We start from the raw sequence: 22,228 nt of genomic DNA, 5'->3' as shown, positions 1-22,228 counted from the left end.
TTATCTGGCAGCGCTCGCTCGGCCCAGATCTGGGCCCTTTGGGCCCCATCTGGGTCTAGGCAGGCCGGCGGCGGGGAGGCTCATCGGCATGGCTTCCGAAAGGCGGGGGGGCACTGATAGGTGGGTGGTTGCTCTCGGCGCTGGTGCCGCCCTGCTGCAGCATGGCTGGTAGGGCTTTGCGGGCCCGACTTGGGCCTGGCCAGGCCAGGGGTGGCCTGGTATGCCCTACTGCTGCGTCCGAATGGCAACCGCGACGGTGCAGGAGGCACGGGCCTCCCGCACAACGGCGGAGGAGGTAATTCCCTCCCGCGCAGCTTCGGTGCTGTTGCTCTCGTCACCTGGTGCGTCTCTCTCCATCCTCTTGGCCTCGTGGTGGTGATCTCAGTTAGCGGCGTGGGTGGCGTCAAGACCACGGTGGCGCATGCTGGTGGGCGGCGAGGTGGCTGGTTGGCTCCGGTCCGGTTGGGCAATGGGGTTTGGAGTGCGGGAGAAATCCCTTGTCGGATCTTCCTGCTCCGATGCGGTGACACCTGCGGGTTCCGCCATCCCCTTCCTGGAGGGTGTCGGAGATATCCATCCTCGACTCCCTTCCGCGTCCAGAGGGAAACCCTAGGACACGTCCGGGTAGCAGCGTCGTCGGTGTCGCATCCCTTCTTGGAGGTGCTGCTTGGTATGAGGCGGATTGGAGCCTTGGTCTGTGGTGGGTCGATTCCGGAGGCTGCAGCGGTGGTGGGTCACCCGTGCTTTGTCGAGCTGTTGTTGTTGGCATTTCTTTCTTCTCATTTGTTCTTTCTCTTTTCTTTTGGGCTTGTTGTGCTTCTCGCCCGAGCATTGCTATGTGATCGGTGTTGGTTGCTTTGTCATACAAAGCGAGGGGAAACCCTTTTTCCGTAAATAACCCACAGTGTCGTGCAAGCTACTCGAAGAGAGATATAAGAGCATCTACAGCCGGACTTGGCAAATCCGGCCCCTCAAACGCCCGCAGACACGCCCGGACGCGTCCGCGGACACTGGCCGGGCACTCCTCAAATCATGTCGTTCACATCCGTGTATCTCATCTCCGAACCCCTATATCCATACTAAATCATGCAACATCGATCAAACTACGTAGATCAGTTGACCGGACATAGAATCAAACATAGGATAGCATAATAGTTCACCAAAAGATCACGAACAGCTGTTCATAGGTCCACCAAAGTTCACATAAACGACGGACAACTTTATACTACATCTAAAACTTGGAATGAAATTGAACTTCACACTTCCGGGCCGGCCCTTTCCCTTTCTGGTCGCCGGCGTAGTTGTAGCCGTCGGCGGCTGGTGGAGGATCATCTGATTCGTCAGACGAGACGATGACGAGGACCTTGAGACGCTGGACGGCCCGGTCCTTCTGGCGCCTGAGCTTGGCCAGCTGAGCCGCCTCTGTCGCCTTCTCCTTCACCTCCTACTCGGACTGCTCGATGGCAAGCCGGAGAGCCTTCGCGTTCTTCCGGCGGAGCTGCCGAGCGTCCGTCTCTGTCGTCGTAAGCGACCGGCGGTAGACCCACGCGAGGAGCCGCTCGTCCTCGTCGGGCTCTACCGGTAACCCACGGCAGCGGCGGACAGAGCTCTCCGCAGCGTCCCTCTCCCTTGCATGCTGCCTCTCGCGGCGGGCAGCACATGCCTCCAACTCCGGCGTGCGCGTCTGGGCCGGCGGGGCAGGCACAAGCACCCACCACTGCCCACAAGGGGGAGCAGCAGCCGGCGGGCCAGGGGTCGGCATAGGGGTGGCGCGGATTGCGCATGCCGCCTGTTGGAGCTGCCCCCGGGAGAGGAGGAGCTAGCGCCGACGTCCGAGCTGCTGCGCCGACAGGGAAGCTGTGGCTGCAGCGAGGCTGCAGATCTGGAGCTGCCCCCTGTCTCCACCTTGGATCGCCCCAAGGCGATGCGGAGGGCAAACTCATACTCCAGATCCAGCTCGTTGCTGGAGCGGCTACCGGAGCTCAACATTGTATCGGATTCGATCGGAATCGGTGCGGGAAGAGGAGAGGGCGAAGCGAGAGAGGAGAGTGAGTGAGCTAGGGTTTCGGAGCGATGAGCCCGATGGGGTTTTTTGTGGGACATCCGTGGGGTCAATGGTGGGTCGGGCTTGTCAAGTGGACGCGGCCGGGCGTGCCCAGGCCGCCCGATATCCACCTTAAATTTGGGACGGATATGAGGAGTGCCGGTCAGCCAGGGCGTTTGAGGCCCGTTTGAGAGCTCCGGTTGGGTCGGTATTTCATGACCGGTCAGTGACCGGACAGCCTGCCCGGACGTATCAGACGGATATAGGGCGCCCGGCTGTAGATGCTCTAATAACATACCATGTCATACAAGATCACAAAGATATACGAGTAGCATATAGTGCTAGTTAACAGGTCATCATAAACTGAAAACAAGCTGATACAGGTCATAAACTGAAAACAAGTTGATATCGAGACATCATCTTTGATTCTCCGTCAAACAAGATGTTTTTTTAGAGAAAAGGTGTCGGCCCAGCCCGAGAAAAGGCTCGAACCTAACCCGTCTTTTAATTAACAAAGCCATCAACCGGCCAGGATTACACGGAGTAGTACAAAGTAAAGAAACAGAAAACAGCAAAGATACAGAGAGCTGTAACAGCTTACAACCAAGTAGTGATACTTGCAAACACAAGATATTAAAAGGAGCCTAGCCAGAATCACCAAGGTCATACGCCAAGAGAGCAGCCACACCAACAGCAGGGTGAGGGTTAGCACGAACCAGCATCGACACGCAACATCTCCTCGCCTTCTCCCGCAGAACATGCCAAGATCGACAAGCCAAATGCTTCTACCTCCGAAGAAGACCCCTATCTTCTCGCCCTGGCTCGAAGGGCGCCGCATCGTCGGAAGGCAGAGTGCTCGCCATAGAGCCGAATGGACACAGCCGGCTGGCAGCCCAGGCATGAGGGAGCAGAGCACCACCTCTGCTGGATTGGCACAACCTCACCACCACCTGATGATAACCACACGTCCAGACGCAAGCTGAAGAATGCCGGCACAAGACGAAGACCGCGTGGAGAAGATGAAGAACAATGAGAAGATCGCCGCCACCTGGTCCTCAGCAAGCAGAGAAGCACCATCCACACCCCCGCAAACCCCAGACGACGCCTCCAGGGAGGTAACGCCATCGACATGCCGCCGCCGCCCACAAGGGGAACCAGGGCTTTCGCCCAAGCAGGAGTGAGGAAGAAGGAGGCGGAAGGGGATCTCGACGAGGCCTCCAAGAAGGGGACCGGCTGCAAAAATTGGAGCCGGCCTCGCCGTGGCCGCCAAAGGCCAAGGGTTTCCCCCGGTCCCACACTCCACGCCCAACCACCCGGACCCGAGAGCACGAGCCATCGCGGCGAAGCTGCCATGGCCGGATCAGACCGGTGGGTGCATCCACTGGCAAAGGACCTCGATCTTCACCGGAGCCTGCACACGTGCCACAACCTCGTCGCTCGCACGACCGAAGTTGTGGTACAGCACTCGCGGTCGCCGCTCGCCGTAGAGCCGGCACCGCCCACGCACCCGAGGCCGCCGCCCCGGCATCCACCCACCACGAGCATCTCCACCAACATCGCGAACAGCCCCTACACCACCCTAACGACGGACCAGCACCACCATGACAACCACCAGGGAAGGGGCCTGCAGCGGACGAACACGCCAGATCCAGATCCAGCCGGGAGTGAACCCCAAATCCCCAACCAATGCGGCAGCGGGAGCAGGGGCAGCACACCCAGGCCGAGTAGAGGGGCCACAACCCCTTGCCAGCCTCCCGCCGGCCAAGGCAAGGGCCACCGGCCGCCACCAGCACAGATCTAGGAGGGAGGCTAGCATGGCGGCCAGGCAGGGGCTGGATCCTAGGCTGCCCCCAAAGCATGGCAAGGACGACGACCACCATGGTCGGCGCCGCAGCAGCCAGATCCGGGGGTGAGCGCCGCGTCGGAATGGGTTGACGGGGAGGAGTGGTCGCCGGCAAGGATGGGATGGAGGGGGGGCGCGACCGGTCGGGGGAACACGCAGGGACGCCCCGCCGCCGCCAACCACCACACGGGCGAGACCCACGGCGGCCGCTGGCGACGGCAGAGGGAGGAGGAACGAGGCGGGGTGGCCTAGCGCCGACGGCGGGATTCGCCCCCGAGTCGCCCGGGAGCGGACGACGCGGGGGAGGGGGGGGGCGGCTCCAGACCTTTTCTACGTGGAACTAACATGAAGAAGATGTTGTCTTCACTTATCTTTTCTCTTAACAGGTCGGACTGGCTTCTTCCTGTGAGCGCTGATTTTTCTTCTTAACAGTCTTGGGTAGCTTCTTTCTGTCTGCGAGATAATCTTTGAAATCTTGGTAACTAAACGAACCAGTAGCAACCATAGATGTCAATGTAATAACCCCAGCTATCTTCACCACATTGGTAGCCCTTTTGGATAACCTTAACCGGCGCCTGCAGGTAGGTCAAACAAGATTATATCAACTCCTGTCAAACAGGTAAGCAAGAAATACTATCTAGGGCACATCTAGATGTGCTCTAATTATTGCACGTCTAAATGACTCAATCAAACTAAAAAGAAAAGGCAAAAGATAAAAAAATACTTGCACGAATCTTAGCATAAAATCAATGACATAGAATTTTGATGTGCAATACTTAGAGCACATCTAGATGTGCTTTAGCAAAATTGAAGAAATAAATAATTTACATCGCGTGCTTGATATCAATTGTACCATATCAAGTCATGTGGCATTGGATCGATTTGTACAGAAAGATGCCGGAGTAGCCCTCTGTTACGCCAGTTACTAGTCATGAAATCCTTCTCCGCCTTAAGTATCACATCATACAGCTCCTTTTTCTTCTGCTGGATCTCGCGCAAAACGTCTTCACCAGAATGCTGGGCGCACAAAGATAATGATTTTCTATATAATTAAGTGAGCACTGATGGTGATTGCCAACAAGAAGATTACCATCAACGAGGTTCGACGATACAGAACGCATGATGTACAGCAACTGCTAACAGAATCATACAGACTCAAAGGTCAGGATAGGTGCAGGTCAGGTTAAACAACTACTCCTATGATGTGCTACTTTGGGTAAGTAATCTTGCGCTTGTCTTTAAAAAAAGAGAGACCTAGTTGAACACACGTTGCTGTCTCGAACTCTCGATTGCAAAGAGCTCGATTATCGCTCCTTGATGTGGTGAGACCGTGAGATATAGTTTTGCACTGCGAAAAGGAGGTAAAAGATGTCAATTTTGGTTAAGGTACCTCGTTGGTGTGCATGAGCCGTGTCACGAGCCGGCGTCGCTCCTCCGCGATCGCAGGTGCGGTGACCGCCGTCTGCGTTCGCTGGAGCAGGGAGCCACAGAGTCTCCTGGCCGCGCATCCAACCGTCGCCATCGTCGCAGGCCCGCAAATAATTAGGGATTGGGATTTGGGAGAAGTCCGTCACGAATCACCACCGCCGGCCACTGCTGCTCCCCTACATGCCTTCACTATCGGGTTGAAGTCCGTGGAAAAACGAGAAATTTCGGTAGATTTGTGAGCCGTTTTCTGAGCGTACCTCAGGCTAGGGTTCCTTGTTCGCCTTTCCCAACGCCAAAAGAAGGGGTGGGGTGGGGTGTTTTTCTCTTCTTCTTTTTTGAAAGTCGGCAACCTTTATTAAACAATAATCATGTTACACGAGAAGGAATAAGAAAGTCGTTCGCACCACTCCTCAGATAATTTCCTTCTTTAACTAGCTCGAGCAGGCGAATGCACAAGAACATTGCTTTCCCGTGCGTAGTGTACTATAATCGCCCTGCTGAAAGAGCTCATAATCTTCTATCACTCATCAGTCACCACGGCTCCTGATGCTTGATACTCTATGGGGTCAATGATTTTTTCGAAAAGAATGATATCCCGGTCTCTGCATCGAGTGATGCACACAACGATATTATTATTAAATGAACAAAATTCAGCGGCCGAACAACATTCACCTAGACAACCACTAACCCTATGATAAAAGGCAATCTAAAAAATAAACAACTTCTAGGCTACGCCTTCAAGAAGGAATTGCCACACGTGCGCCGATGATGACGAGTCCACCACAAGATTGATCTCAGTATTCTCATCCCCAAAGCCAAGCTTTGAACCACCACCTTCATCAAGGACACGACGCAGACGCGCATTGATATATAGCCTAATCAGAGATCTTGTGTTTCCATTCGAGAGCATAAACTCATCATTGATGTCGCCTCATCATCACTTGTCCGGCTACCAACGTCTCGATAGCTGGATACCTTTGGAGAAGATGCCGGAAGACAAAGACGTCCCATACCGCCTCCCTCCTGTCACCGTCGCAGCATCTTCGGTCCAGCAGCGACAGGCTAAACATGACACCTCCGCCAGAGCCACCATGTAGCACCTGCCGGCAGTAGGCCTGATTTGATGACTCCGCATGAGTCGTGCGAAGCATCCGTCGGCGGCATCACCTGCCAATGACAAGCACTTCCTGACGCCTCCGGGGTCAAGGATGGCTTGAACTATCTCCATAGAATCACATTCCACAACCACTGAGAGGATCTCCAATGAGTCCGCAATTCGCAAACCTTCCAGGAACCTCCACTGATGTGGCATCAAATGGCAAACTCCTTAAACAAACAGGATGCAGCTATGAACGCCCCATTTGAGTCTTGCAGCCCTTCGTGTATTGGTGATAGCTCGCATCGACATTTAATTTTATAGTCCCCGGTGCTGGCCTGATCCACACTTGATCTTCCTCGTCGGAGCTTTTATCTTTAGAGCCAAACCATCGCCACAATTCCTTTCATATTATGGCCAATCTGATAGGGGATCCAACTCTCTCCTCATGTGAAATTTTCCGGAATGGGTAGCGCCCTCTTGTGGGGTGGGGTGCACGTGGTTAATTTCTTGTGAAACGCTTGTAATCAGCCGAGTGATCATTTCATGCTCGTCGACCGCCTTCGTAGCCGTCGGATCTAGTTTTGATCAGATGGCTAAAGTGTGTTGCCATGCCAAACGGTTAGCAACCATCCAAATAAATCCGGAATTTTGGGTCATTATAAAAAAAAAGGTAGAGTAGACACTTCGGTTACAATTCAAACATACCTATGTGCCATGTAGAGTAAAACATCGGGGGAACAAAATTGCCCACTTAAGACTGTTTTGGTCTGATTAATCGCCGTCCCATATTATCAGTTGCTCCACAAAGAAGTTGGCATGTCTCTTTGTGGCACAAGACCGTCAACCGGAGGAAGCTGGAGAGGTCCAGCCGATCTTCCGGCCTGGCTTGCATCGCCAATTTTGACGGGTGCCACACAAACGCGCTCACGCTGGACTCCCCGGCCACCACCCTCACAGCCAACGGACACGGTGTTGACCTACATCAAGCCCGCGCCACACCTCCATGAACTGAAGCCCTCAAGCTCTAGCTAGGCTGCAAGACTAGCTAAGTTCAGTGCACCCGAAACCAGTGCGCGCAATTTTTTTATCTAGTTCGCTCACTGTCTGTTGCACGGCCTGTACTATAGTACATACCAACTCCTTGGCGTCCTGTTTTATCAAGGTAATGGAAAGTTCGAAATAGGAAAGGGACTGCAACTCTATAATTTTGAATAGGTAAATAGTAGTCATGACATGTTCACCTCACATAGTACAATCTTTTAAATCTAGAAAATTAATCATGGTTCCATTATGAGCCGCGTCACAACCCTGTTAATCTGAAACTCATTTGTGATGCAAAAAGGAAAAAGGAAACGTATGTCTACACATGGGTGGGTATAGCGAGGTAGATGATTAGAGTTTTGACCAATGTTCAGGCGTTGCGACGACCAACATGTGCGACAAATCCAGACTTGATTCGATCGACGGACCTTGAAGACCCACACTGCACAAAAAAAGGGAGGGCACTTTCAGAGTTGCAACCAAAAGTTTCTTCTAATGATGGAAAAGGAAATAATAGTAGTAACAGGAGAAAACTTATTTTCCAACCATTTTAGCCTACAATAATACTAATGCAAAAGGTAGTACATGCCACGAACTATTAACGTTGTTTAAGCCTTGGTAATTGTAATAATGTTCTTATCAAATAATATCAGCAATGAAGTTGCAACTCATCATTTGCAGAAACAATAGGTGGGTTATGGCACGTTGAATTTGCATTTAACAAATATAAAGAACGGAGGAACTGTATATGGTGATAAGTAGCAAAATGTTTGACATGGGATCAACAAATCATGTGGAAGGAAACATGCTGTAACCAAATACTTATGTTTGCCTAGATATGACATTTTACCTGCTCGCAGCGAAGGAAGAAGAGACGGTTTTCCTTGGTTATAGTGGTATCATGGCCCTTGCATCCATTGCAGATGGCATACGCATCTGAAAGGTTTACAAAATGTAAAAGGTCACAGACAGCAGACCGAATTCAGGAAACCATTTGTTCTAGCAAGGGCACACTTCAAACACCGAAGCAATGAAATAGCATGAGGGCACTTACTGATGTATCTCCTGAGGATCGATTCAAAGGATTTCGGAGCAAATCTCCCTTTCATCACCAGCCTGTGCTGCCCATCAAGTGAACCGCTTGTTGCCATCTCAGAGAGGAAAAAATCCATCACGTGATTAGGGTCCCTACGCAACCTGGAGATGTAGATTTGCAGATGGTTAGTTTGTCAAAATCTGGTGAAAGTGCATTTTTTTCAAGACAAAGGCGTGAACAGAAACACACGTTTTACATGACTCCATAAAGTTCACGAATACTGTCTTCCTCGTGCCCTCCCTTAGAATCTTAGGAGGGCACATAACCACTTTTCCTCTGTTCACGGCGAGATCTGGATTGTTTCCAGCGATAATGTTGAACACTCTATCCAGCAGCTGCAACAACAAAAGTGCCCAATAAATCAATAACAAATACATAAAGTTGCATGGTTTAAAATAAATAAATGAAGTATCGAGGCACCTCTTGATAGTCACTGTCAGTTCCCCCTCCAATTACAATGCCTTCTTCCTCTACAGTTTGATGATCTGAAGAGCATGGAATTGGATACGTCCAAACAGAGGCCACGATTCACGAAGAGTAAAGATCAACATTCATATGAACTATACCTAGAATGTCCCGTCCATCTCCCATGCCAGAAATCGGCGTGCCAAGCTGAACCTGAAATTTGCATGACGAACAAAGTAAGACCCTCAGTTCAGTTCCCGGTCTTCAAGTGTTTATATGAGTTCTCTTGTTTCTTCTTCACCCCGGAAGAATATAGAGCTCACTTCTACTTTTGGACGACACTTCCGTGACCAAATCAACTGATATAAATGAAGGAACGCTACAAAAAAAAGTACTCCCTCCATCCCAAAATTTTTGTCTTAGATTTGTCTAAATACGGATGTATGATACAATTCCCTTGGTAGAGGCCTAGAAGAAGTTCACAGTTCAAAGCCTAGAAATAAAATTATACTATATTGAAACTAAATAAAATATACTCCGACGGAACCGAATCATGAAAGTGGAGCTACAGGCGCGTGCATCTAAGCTCTCTCACCTCGGCCCCGCCAAAAAGAAAAGACTAGTAGCTCACCTCGGAGGCCGCCATGGCTGCGCTCGGCGTCGTCGGCTCCTTTTTCCCAAGGCACGGCACGGCGGCTGGTGCGTACGGTGGCGGCGATCGATCGAGCGCGCGAGAGAGGGACGCGTTGGGTATGGCTTCTCCGTCGTCAAATCGATCTCGCGGCTTCTGATGATTGTTTCTCCGGCCTCCTTTTGCAGTTTTGCGGTACGTCGCTATATATATGCTGAGGGAGCAGCGGAATATGGTAGCGCGTCCCGCAAGTTTCCTCCTGAACCTTTTTCCTTTTTGATTGAAAAAAAAAAAGATCTGCTCGTAAAGCAGCAGGATACGTTCTTCGTTTGCGCTTTTTTTTCACTCTTCGTTTGCCTCACGACACGCGGAAATCCGCTGCCTCACCTGGTGGGCCGGCCCAGGAACACGGCGCGTATCTGGAGCGCGAAAAACCTCCCAAAAAATGTGCTCCCGTTGCCTAGTAGCTTTTTTTTTTTGATAGATTGCCTAGTAGCTTTAGTCAGTGTCACAGCGCGAGAAGTTTAAAACGTAGCCGCGCTGTTTCTTGCGCATACATTTCAGAAAAAAATTGGTTTTTTTGGAACAAAATGCAAACATAATTTAAAACAAATCACGAACTAGAAAAAAGTTCATGTATTCAAAAACAAAATCACGAATTAGAAACAAGTTCATCGATTTTGAAAAAAGTTCATCAATTTTGAAAAATGTTCATCAATTTGGAGAAAAGTTTGTCATTTTTTAAAAAAAATCACAAATTGGAAGATATACTCATCGATTTTAAAAAAGTGTTCCTTGATTTTAGAAAAAGTTCATTAATTTTCGAAAATTCAGAAATTCTGAAAAGCTTTCATTGATTTTCAAACAAAATCTCAAATTTGAAAAAATTATCATCGATTTAAAAAATCTCACAATCAAAAGAAGTACATCTATTTCGAAACAATTCATATATTTGAAAAAAAATCATGAATTTTGAAAATGTTCATGAAATTAATAAATAGAAAAGAAAAACAAGGAAGAGTAATCAAAACTGGCGAAGTGAGCCAGGTGGTTAGGGCATCTCCAAAGCCGACCCTCAAACCTCCCACATATGTCCGGACCGCGCGGTCTACACATGTTGTGACATCCAACGTGGTCCTGTATCAGTCCACTTGACGGTCGGACGAGCTTTTCCCCGCAAACCGGAGACACACTAAAGGTGTTTTATGGGCGTCTGGACCGCTGTCACGTCCGCCTCTAACTGCATTGGCCCACCATTAACCCCCACTCATGCCCGCGTGTGCTTCCCGCCCAAAACAGTCAGTGCCACTCCAGAGCGTCAATGTCGCATTCATGTAATGACTTTCGTCCGGCTTATATGAAATCCGTTGTGTCCCATGAATTTCATCCATTTAGTGCAAACAGTGGTTGAAATGTAAGCGGACAACGTTGGATGGCCGACTCCCGCATCTGTATCTACGGACGGATCCTTCTGTCCGCAGATGAATGCTAGAGCAAATTTGCGGGTCAGCGTTAAAGATGCTCTTACTCCGGTTTATCTAGTACGGGGAGATTGCAGGTTTGAGTCCCCGCGAACCCACCTAGCGCACCTGTTTTTTGCACTTTTAAACAGGTCGGTCGAGCTCGGCTGGAGGGAGGGGGTGTGCGCTGATTTGCATTTAACACATTAACGAGTGCCGTTTAGGAATTTGCCTTTGCCGCTTACGGGTAGCTTCGCGTAAACGGCTTAGCTGGTGAGCCGAGCCCAGCGCTTGGATGTTTCTTTTTCCCTTTCAATTTCATTGTTTTCTTTCATTATTATTATTATTTGTGATAGATGTTTTCAATTGTTTGGATGTTTTATTCTTTTTTAACACGGTACAATCGCAGGTGCCCACATACATGCACGCGCACACACTAGCCTTATGAGCACTTTCGAGATATTGAACCGGCATCACATCTTAAGGCATCCTGTGGTGATTTTTTTTCATTTTTCTGTTTTGTTGGTTTTCTTTTTTCATTTCTCCTTAAGATCAAAATGGTGACTTTAAGGAGGATGTTGGTTGGCTTGAACTTGTTGCGGAATATCGTCGCGTTTCTCTCGTTCCAAATAGTCCAATTGACAAGCATTGTTAGAGAGGCCATTGCTTTCCTATGCAACGTCTCGCGCTAGATATGTTTGTCCCCCACTTCTTGATTGGTCGCTTCACCGGCCAAGTAGCAATGTCCATGCTATCCAATTAGAGCCAATCTTTTCAACATTTTTCCCAAAGCCTCGACGTGTAACGTCACTTGTAGAATAGGTGCGCAACGGACTCTTGTTCTCTCTTGCACAACAGGCAAATAACTTGATTTTTTTGCCAAATGGTTTTATTCATCTCCGGTGGACAATGCCCAAGAATTGCGCCTTATACGCCGAGGCCGTGGTATATTCACCTGCATTCAGAGTAAATTTATCATGGTTAAAGCAAAGTCATGGTGAAAGTCACAAGTCACAAGACATCATGTGACCCTTGGGCAAACCCTCGATATCATCCGTTGGAGATGGACTGATAGCGGCGTCTACACGGCCAAGTCCTGCTACCTAGCGTTGTTCAATGGCTCTACCTTCACCCCGCACTGGAAGTTGACCTGAAAGCAATGGGCGCCCCTTGGTATGAAATTCTTCCTTTGGCTTGCCGGATTGGAAAAATGTTGGACTACCGAGCGTCTCACCCGACGCGATCAGCCGCATATCTCCTACGTGCATCTTATGCGATCAAGAGGAGGAAACAATGCACCATATCCTTGCGGGCTGCGTCTTCTCTTGCATAACCTGGCATGAGATCCTTGCATAGTGCTGGCTCACCACTGCACCCCCGGACGGCTCCGCCCCATTCTTCGACTGGTGGCTAAGCCATCCAAGACTCCCCGCCTTCCTTGCACAAAGGGCTTGGAACGTTGATCTCTCTTTCGGCATGGCCTATCTAGCGCCACCGCAAGATATGCATCTTCGAAGGAGTGCAGCCATCTCTTGAGTATCTTGTTCGTCTCATCAAGGACGAGGCACACATTTGGGCAAAGGCCGGAGCTAAGGGACTCCACACAATCTTACCTGTAACCTGAACTATGTACCTTGGACTGAGCACCCCATCTCCCTCTGCTCACTTCGCATCCACAACCGCCGCCTTCTAGTTTATGCGGCTGCTGGATGGCGATCATTATGTACTTTTTTACCCTTCTATCAATGAAAAGATACGCACCCTGCATTCGGGAAAACAAAAAGACTTTTTTTTTGAATAAAAAGGTAGATCGTTATCTACCTTATGCATTCAAAACAGGCAAGAATGTCTGGATGACCGAAGTCATTTACATGAAGGTGATGTTAAGCGCTGCACAACATGTGCAGCTGGCCATCACCAAACCATCAGAGAGCAGAAAACAGAGAACATGGGGGGGAGGGGGTACAGCTTAAGTAGCGGAGAACAGACTAGCCCAGTGCAGTAGCAGTTCTCTATCCGGCTGGAGACGAGCTCGCATGCTCCATAGGTTGAGAAGGTCAGCAATTTCCTTGAAGGCACGGCCAGCACCCCAGGAGTTCCTGTCAAAGATCCGTGCGTTTCTGGCAGTCCACAAGGCTACAGAGCAGGCAGCAAACAGCACGTGCCATAGTCTTCCATGCGTGGTTCTTGCTTGTTCAGAGCATAGCAGTTCCTGAGCTGCGGCCAAAGATACTGCTGTCTGGTGAAGTCCCAGCTTAGCCCAAACTGCCCCAGCCAAACGGCATCGCAGGAGAATATGATGCATGGTTTCCACCGCTGGGAACAAAAATCCCATCGAACGCTCCACCAGCCGTGCCTTGCGGTTTGCTACCGAAACCATTTCTCACAAAGACCCTGAAGAAAATTGAATATACCCATGAGAACCCTACGCCGTCCGCTCCTGGCGCCCTCTCCGCTCCCCGGCCGGACTTCGAGTGTGCATACAATCAGACACCGGCGCGACCACTGCCGATCCTACCGCCGCGACCTGCCATGGTATGTGGAAGCAACTAGTGCCGGTTCTTGCGCCGGCGTGGGGTGGTGCCGACCAGGTGTTTGTTTGCTGGCCTGAAAGGTAAAGCCAGCCATGCCGCACTTGCCCAACAAGAAGATTCAGCACAGCAATGAAACAAACACAACAATTCAATCCCCCAATGAAAATCTCTACAATTGCCAAGATACAGTCTCGATGCAAATTGTTCAATCCAGTGAGGTGGCACCTGATGTCAGCCATGCTGGCATGCATCCTCAAATTACAAATTAGCTAAATGAATCCAATGATCTCCTGACAGGAAGCCGGCAAGGGAACAACGGCCTAGACCGACGGGGGGTTGGACTCCCTGAACCTCTCGTCGGAGGAGGCGCGGCTCTCCGAGGCGGAGTGCCGGAGCCCCTCGATCATCCTGATCACCTCCTCCATCGCCGGGCGCCGCTCCGGCGGCCCCGCCGTGCACGCCATCGCCACCTGGAGCATCTGGACCAGCTCCTCCTCGATGTTCTGGTGCTTCATCAGCTCGATGTCGAACACCTCCGCCGTCCACTCCTCCCGGACCACCGAGTGCACCCACCTCGGGAGGTCCACCACGTCGTCGTTCCCTTGCGACTGGAGCGGCGCCTTCCCCGTCAGCATCTCCATGAGGAGGACGCCGAAGCAGTACACGTCCGACTTCTGCATGCTCTTCCGGTTCTCGATGGTCTCCGGGGCACGGTAGCCGACCACGACGCGGGACGCGCTGACAGGCGCGTTCATCAGAGAGCTGAGGCCGTAGTCTGAGACGTACGCATTTTGATCCTGACCGACGAGGACGTTGGTCGACTTGATGTTGCCGTGGGTGAGCTTTGCGCCGCCTTCTGAATGGATGTGTGCGATGCCATATGCTGTTCCTAGTATGATCTTCACCCTGGTATTCCAGTCTAATGGCGTCTTCTCAGCAACACCTCTGATACCTGTTGATCAGTAATTCAGTAAGAGATACTATCAGTTCAACAGTTTAATTTTTTGTCTAACACAAGTTATGTTTCTTTGCATGAAAATTTTAAGCTATAGAAAAGAACAATCATTGCAGCTTCAGGTAGGAAATGTGCAGAAATATGTCCAAGTTTTATGTTCAGACCTATAGCAAAATAAAGGTTACTGATATCTTGTAAATGTCATAATCTTAGATGCTAACTTTTTAAGCATGGCATGGATATAGCAAGTTCTGTACTTTCAAAGGTACAGTAACAATTAGTTTGACACTTGACTACTTGAGCAAGCAATGTTGGCCCCTTTGTTATGTTCTCTTGTCAGCCATTGCACAGTTAACAACTTAACATCATAAATAAATATGTAGGAGTGAAAACACATACCGTGCAACATGCCAGAAAAGCTGCCGGTGGCAATGTAATCGTAGACGACAAGCTTCTCATCCTTGGAATAGTAGTAAGCACGAAGCGGGACTAGGTTTGAATGTTTACCCAACCTCCCAACAAGCTCCATCTGCTGCTCAAACTCCCTCTTCCCTGCCACGACATCCTTTAGTCTCTTGACAACCACAACAGTGCCGTCCTCGAGTATAGCCTTGTAGGCAGTCCCATAGCTCCCCTTGCCAAGGACTTCTGCAGAAGCTCTTAGTAGATCCTCCAAGTCAAAGTTGTAGGTGCAACCGTCCAAGAAAACCAACTTGTTCTTCTCAGCAGTCTGGACACCGCTACTGAATTCCTGCTTCGGCTTATCACTCCTGACACCAGTTCCCTTGTAGTCGACACCGGCCTCTTTCTTGCCCTTCCTCTTTGAAAGGCACACACACAACACAACCACAATTAGCATCAGTACTGCAAATCCCCCGACAGCAACCGCGATTATGAACCCTATGCTCAGTTTCCTGTCATGATGCACAGGCGATGGAGATGACGGTGTTGAAGGCAATTCTGGGGAGGGTGTTGGTGTTGGAAATGAGCAATTATCTAGTGGCGGCCCGCATAATTCAGGGTTCCCCAAGAATGAACTATCTGGGAATGTTTGGAGCGAGCGAGGAATTGAGCCTTTCAACTCATTGTTGCTCAGGTTTAACAGTCTCAGGCTTGGAAGCTTCAGGTCAGGAATGAGTCCGGAAAGAGAATTTTCTTGTAAATTCAGGAGATATAACTGAGTAAGGTTTTCTAAGCTTGTAGGAATCTCTCCAGTGAAGGAATTGTAGGAGAGCTCCACTACACTAAGGTTAGGACTGAAAAAGGAAGGCAGACCTCCTGAAAGTTTATTGTGCTGAAGGTATATCGAACGCAAAGAAGGAAGTGAGGCCACATCAGATGGAAGGCTTCCAGATAAAAGATTAGACCGCAGGCTCAGAACTTGGAGAGAATCGAGCTTGCCAAGAGTTTTTGGAGGGATTGTTCCGATGAGCCCAGCACCTGGCAACCTCAGCTCAGATATGTGTGACTGGTCTCCTGAGCATTTGACACCATGCCATGAACACGATGGTGTACCTTGACCCCAGTTAAGCTTGTTGCCGCGGTAGACTGCAGAGGCGAAGTCAAGAAGGGCTTGGCTCTCAGAGGCCAAGTCTGCTTCTGCCAGGGGGTTGAATAAGGATAGTAACAAATGCAGTGAGAGCAGAAGACGGAAAGGGCTTCTCATAAGAGTGAGATGATCCATCTGATGAGTCGTCGAATGGGCGAACTAAATCAGCAGCACCTTCATTTGTTTACAGCAGACAAGTAACCAAACCTGGTAAACAAAAGTGGACATTTAGTGAGGAAAAAAAAACAGCATACTGACACTAAGCTTAAAAATGTAGCTGCAAAACAAGAACAGTATTTCATCATAAGAGAACAAACACAAATTGGCAATCACTGCACATATGTCTGCCAGGTGCCCCAAAGGGCACACTGATGCATGCCATCATGTGAATCACGCATGACTGTAACCAAGTCAGCGCAATCAGTTTTCTTTTCCAGGAAGTGACTCACTCAACAGGAACGCACCCTTTTTAAGCAAGTCAGAATACAAAGTAACTGAGATAAGTCAGGGCACTTTAAAAAGATAAATTTCCATCATTGTTACAGATTTCAATATTTCATCATTCCAAACTAGTGCAACTTAAAGTTTCCTGTGTAAATCGCAGGCGGTTATCCTGTGAGATCGGTCAGTATGGACCAGCAGCCAGACACTTTACTGGACTACCTATTCACAGGAGGCCTGGTTTTTCTAGTGACAATGTAAGAACACACACGCAGTCGAGCATGAAAACAAGTCAAGGGACAGAAACTCCACCTTGGCGCCCTTTAAAGTGTAAAGACAGGAAAACATGGCCTAAAAATTGCAGGCAGAAAGCAATTCAAGGGAAAGAAGCAGAAAAAGAAAAGCGGCACGATACGGTCAGCGTATGAAAAGCCAAAAGCATCAGCAAAAGCAGGGAGAAAGAGAATAACAGGAACAAAGCTGAACCCACAAAGATGAGCACATCGCATCATGCATTTCGGTATTGCCACCACTAAGCTTAGTTGACAAACTACTGAAGCTCAGGCACAGAACTCCGAGTCTCTGACAAAATGCAATGCAAATAGTACCGACAGGAACTGAGACAACTATGTGATGAAGATACCCTACATGTGGTAGAAACTTTGAGCACGCTTAGGAACAAGATGTCGCAGCTTTAGCGTCGCACGAAAGGTATCTGGCCGCGCTAACTGCAGACATCTAAGCCAGTGATCACTCGACAAAGCTGCTTCATCAGAGAAGCCACTAAACAAACAAAGGTCGGCAATCACAAGGAACCATGTCTGAAGGTTATGCAGCCTAATGGAGAAGGAGGTGTGGGAAGCTGGCTGCTGCACATGGCAATGTGCTTGCAGGCTCACCCACATTGTTTACTGTCTACAAGGCCTAGAGCAGTGCACAATTTGCTTCATCCCCACTTAAAGAGGGCCTGAGGAGAAGCAATTTCTTAATCAGGGCCGGCCAATGAATAATGCCCAGCGCTCCAGAGTCCAAGTCCAAGCTGGCTCAGCACCCCATAGTTCACACATCTCCAGGTACTTACCAGCTTCCAACCCTTGAACTACACACATACTACAGCTCATGTGAAACCTTTGCTGGTTGAGTCGATTCTAAGCTAGAGCAAGTAACATGCTACAGGGAATTAATGGCATGTGGGGGGATACTGCTGCCTGCTGCTGGATCCACCATACGGCAGGAACAAGAACTGGGAGCTTGACAGAGATCCAATCTTTGGCCAGTACAAGAAACAAAACTGAAGCAAAGAGAGGACTGGGATTTATGTAGAACTAGAATTTATTTGTTTTCTTGGTACCAAACACAATTAAAATCACTCTAGAACCCCCATCTGCACGATTCCTAGTCCACCTGAATGGCAAGCGTGCAATGTAAATGAACAAACGCATCTACTATCTAGTGATGAATGGTAAGTACAGCACCACTGTTGTACATCTGAACACAGGTGAAGACCACAAGAATTCCTAGTAGGGAGGGACTGAACTAAAAGTGGACAGTGAGGAAATTTGTAAACTTCAAGTGAAGAACAAAGTACCAAACATTTTTTTTCCTTCTGAAGCTAGTAGTGCCTCACTGAAAGGAAATGAAAAAAGATAAAGATGATGTTGGTTCTCTTCCACTATTAATATTTTTGCTAAAAAAATGGAGGCGATATATGCTTCTAGTAGTATTAATCAATCCCACTGTACTGCAGCTGTAGCTCGCAATTTAAGGGCATGATCCAAAACGGCCGTTTTCTAACAAGAAATAAACAAATGAACAGAAACAAAACCAAGTAAACGCCAGTGGGCTTGGACGGGAACACTCCGCGACAGAGACGAACAGAGCCCCTTTTCCCCTACAACGACGAACAGCTCGACGCATCAAGCGCTGTAATTTTCAGAAAAGATGCAGACGACCTACAGACGGGGGGCGAAAGGGCGGCAGCCCACCGCGCGCGCAACCTAGGAGAAGAAGGAGAAGAAGAACCACCCAAGAACAGCACCCCACCCAACGATAAGGAGGCGGAACCGACGATTCGAACGGCCGGGAATGCGGAGCAGAGCACGTACCTCGACGGCGCTCACCGGCCGGCGGAGCCCCCGGTGGAATGCGCGGTAGGAGCCGGCCTTCTCGCTGCCACTCACGCCGTCTCGTCCCCGGACTCTGGAGACGCCGGGCACGAGAGGAAGGACTTCCCGGGAGAGGGGGAGGGGCAGAGCGAGACGGCGGCGACTCCGGAGGGGAGGGGAGGAGGGAGAGAGCGGGGTGCAGTTAAGGGGGGGAATGAAACGGAAGGAGGGCGTGGGATCCACTCCACCACTGTAGTCCGTCTTGCTCAGTCACTGGTACACTGCCCCGTCCGTTTTCCCCTGCTTTTTCGGCGGTATTAATGAACTGTGGATGCGGTAATGTAGTGAAGGCGGTGAAGCGGCACAGTCAAAGTGGTGGTAGGGTGGTCACTGTGCCACTCGCAGGCAAACGGTCGAAACACAGCACTGTGTCACTCGAGAGATTGTGGTAGAAAAGAATTTCATTACACTAGCACGAAAGTGCGCGAAAAAATGCAGAAATTTGACTTGTATGTCCTGCAAAAAAGAAAAAGAAAAACTACTACGTGTGCAACTTTAGTAAAAAAAAATAGCAACATGGAGGGACTTGAAAGCCAGTTAACTCTGAAAGCTGGTATTAAACAGACAAAAGTGTTTCCCACAGCTTTTCTCCTTCCCCATGACCACCAGCGACTCCCGCGTCCAGGGTTTCCACACCCCCACTGGCACCGCCACTGGTTGCCCTGTTTCCTGTGGCCTTAGGGCCATAGATGCATGATGGATCCCTACCCTTGCGACGGAGGGCTCCTGCTTTGTTTTTAGGTTATTTTTTAGTCTATTTAAGGTTAATGCCCTATCCGGGGCGGTGAGGCGGCAGCGGCTGCATGGAGATGGAGTAAAGTCCACCCCACCTAGCCCTCGTCCTGGTTGTGTGTCTCGTGTCATCTGAGGGCGTGTGGAGGTGTGGCTCAGGCGGATCTCGTGGCATTCAGTTGGTGTTTGTCTTCAGTTGATCGTGTCTTCGTTCTTCTGTGTTCGTGTGTCTACGGTTTGAATCCTTTCGATCTATGTTTTTCTTGATCGGTGACGGTCGTTGCTCTAGTGCGGTGGTCTTTTGGGGCCTTAGCACGATGATTTCTTGATTGTCTACTATAACAAGGTTTGTCCGACTCCAGTGAGGGAGGGGCGATGACGACGATCCACCTTCAGCTCATTCTAGTGATTGTAGTAGTCACTGGGTGGTCTACAGACATGGGTGTACCTTTTACTACTTATGTTGTTCTCTGTGCTTTCATGATGTTTGTTGAATAGATCAAAAAAATTTCCCCAAAAAAATATACACAAGTGTTGCAGCAAGGCAAAAAAAACATAACAAAATGAGAAATTACATCCAACTCCTCCCGTCTTATGAATAACACCCATAAATATTAAACAAGAAAAACAATTAGGTCATGTTGTAGACAACGACTTCATCATAGTTGATCATGTCATATTCAACCATCGAATACATGGCCTCTCCGCGGAGGTTGAATAGAGCTCGACGGAGATAACTACTTTGTTGAGCTTCAGCTTTTGTGAAGTATGTGAATGCAACGATATCAGACGAGCGATGCACCTCCATACCAGCTTCTTCACCCCCAAAGAACACCAGATCCAGGAAGGCTGGGAACATTTCCCCTTCCCTTTCTTCAGCCGACACCATCAATGACATAAAAAGAGGGGGAAAGTAGCCATCTCGGCCAAATCAACTGACTTAGCAAGCTTTTAGTGATCACCTGTCGGATCCGCCTCCAATAGTCGCTGACCACCATGGAAACCGGTCATAAGAGGAGCCCAAGCTGCTCTACGATGTCGTGATCACTGGAGTGAAGCTCATGCTTGTCATGCAGCATATACCCTAACGCCTCACACAACCTTAGTCCATCTAGTCCTAGCATGCAGACACACTGATTGAGCTCTTCTCCTAGTATTGGTTTGGTTGACAATGCCATCAGAGAGGTAGGGGCCCGAGCCAAGCCTTCAACGACCATGATTCCCAATAGAGGAGAAAAGAGCAAGCGAGAAAAAAAGGGAAGGGGCATGTGTTGGCTATCTTTCAAATAAAAGTATTGTGACATTGATGAGGTAACACTTACTCGGGTGAAATAATTACCGACATATAGGAGAGAGAGAATCAAGGAAATAAAAACAATCTCTTAAAGTAAGATAGTTTATCCATTAGACTTTATGTCATCTCTTAATCGTAGAAAGGTGAAAAAGGAAGGAAAGCAATCTCTCAATTGAAACACAGAAGAGTTCCTTAAAAAGTGTTTTTCATCTTCAAGCAATGCCGATGTCAATGAAGAAGAAGGCCAAGAAACTAATCCCAAGCAAGAGTTACTAGAATTTGGTTCTTATTTGAGGTAATCATGTCACTTTCATTTTGCTATCTTTTTAGTCTTACAATCATAGTATGACATTTCCCAACAATTATTATTAGGTTCAAACTGAGAATGTATGATTGAAATTTACTTTTACTGTTTTGCAAATGAAGTTAGACAAATACAAATTTACTTTTAATATTTTGCAAACACAAACATATACATATAGTATTAGATGCCCATGTCATCGAGTTCACCCAAGGGCCCTCCGAAACATAGAGTCGGCCTTGTCTGAATGTTATTCAAAAAATTGGCTCAAGCGATGAAAAAACAGATGTACATATTCTCATTGGGTGTGGAAATTCAATATCATATTAGATGTATGATGTGCTAATGTATTAGAAAGAATTTTGATTTTGTCGCATCATTTTAGTTATTCTGTCACAACTTAGAAGCTCATTAGTATATAATGACAATGTGGATATGGGTCCGCTTGGTTTATGTGATTAGCATAAAATGGTAGACAACCCAATTTCATCCCAAACCAATATTTGTCAAAAATCAAAAGTTGACAACTTTTATGATGATTGGCAAAAAAATGGTAATCAACCCAATATTTTAGACCCGCCTTCATGTTGGTTTGCCAAATATTTATTGTCAAACCAAGCAACATCTATGTATTTTTAAGGTGTGTATATATGTTCACACCAACCAACAAAGCTATTCCCTTTCCCTATGCTACGAGGACATAGTGAGATCCATGGTCTTCCTCGCCTGTCCGCATTGAAACCGGACGCCTGAGATGAGAGAGATAAACATAATTGACAAGTGAAGATGGAAACTACATGATGACTAAGATTTTCTCTCGGGATTTCAAGTAACATTTTATGGTTGCACCATACCTCCTAGATATTGTAGGCACACTATCATATCTTTTGAAACTAAGTTGTAGCATATCAGGGTAGCAATTGATATGTTATTGCCTATCGGCAAGCTCTTCATGGGTTAGGAGGTCATGGAGACAATGCTTATGTGAGGGCGCATACAGGATCTGACGGCATGGCCCTGCCTAGGGCCTTATCCTGTTGATGAGGGCCATGGTGGAGGACACCGGGGTGGTGGCCTCAAGGAAGTGGTGGGTTGATCCGCGAGGTAGCTGCAACGGTGGCGATCCACTGGGAGGTTGCAACATCGGCCGGATCTGAAGACCATGTGACGTCCAGCTCTCTCTCTCTCTCTCTCTCTCTCTCTCTCTCTC

The 22,228-nt window shown here is 48.7% G+C and overlaps 2 protein-coding genes across 2 annotated transcripts; both read right to left on the bottom strand.

The window, feature by feature from the left end:
* Positions 1-7,520: 7,520 nt before the first annotated feature.
* LOC119367268 (eukaryotic translation initiation factor 2 subunit beta-like) lies at positions 7,521-9,751 on the bottom strand. Its single transcript, XM_037632830.1, has 7 exons — positions 9,588-9,751; positions 9,118-9,169; positions 8,972-9,036; positions 8,741-8,886; positions 8,510-8,652; positions 8,306-8,391; positions 7,521-7,897 (listed from the first exon to the last, which is right to left on the bottom strand). The coding sequence occupies exons 1-7, from the start codon at positions 9,600-9,602 to the stop codon at positions 7,826-7,828; spliced, it is 579 nt and encodes a 192-aa protein (XP_037488727.1). The 5' UTR covers positions 9,603-9,751; the 3' UTR covers positions 7,521-7,825.
* A 3,960-nt stretch (positions 9,752-13,711) lies between these two features.
* On the bottom strand, positions 13,712-18,852 carry LOC119362387 (probable inactive receptor kinase At5g58300). Its single transcript, XM_037627591.1, has 3 exons — positions 18,632-18,852; positions 14,936-16,292; positions 13,712-14,533 (listed from the first exon to the last, which is right to left on the bottom strand). The coding sequence occupies exons 2-3, from the start codon at positions 16,218-16,220 to the stop codon at positions 13,902-13,904; spliced, it is 1,917 nt and encodes a 638-aa protein (XP_037483488.1). The 5' UTR covers positions 16,221-16,292; positions 18,632-18,852; the 3' UTR covers positions 13,712-13,901.
* Between the last annotated feature and the right edge of the window lie 3,376 nt (positions 18,853-22,228).

The sequence above is a fragment of the Triticum dicoccoides genome, chromosome 2B, assembly GCF_002162155.2.
Source record: "Triticum dicoccoides isolate Atlit2015 ecotype Zavitan chromosome 2B, WEW_v2.0, whole genome shotgun sequence".
NCBI lineage: Eukaryota > Viridiplantae > Streptophyta > Magnoliopsida > Poales > Poaceae > Triticum > Triticum dicoccoides.
The sequence above is the reverse complement of the archived record's forward strand: the minus strand, read 5'-3'. Positions and strand labels throughout refer to the sequence as shown.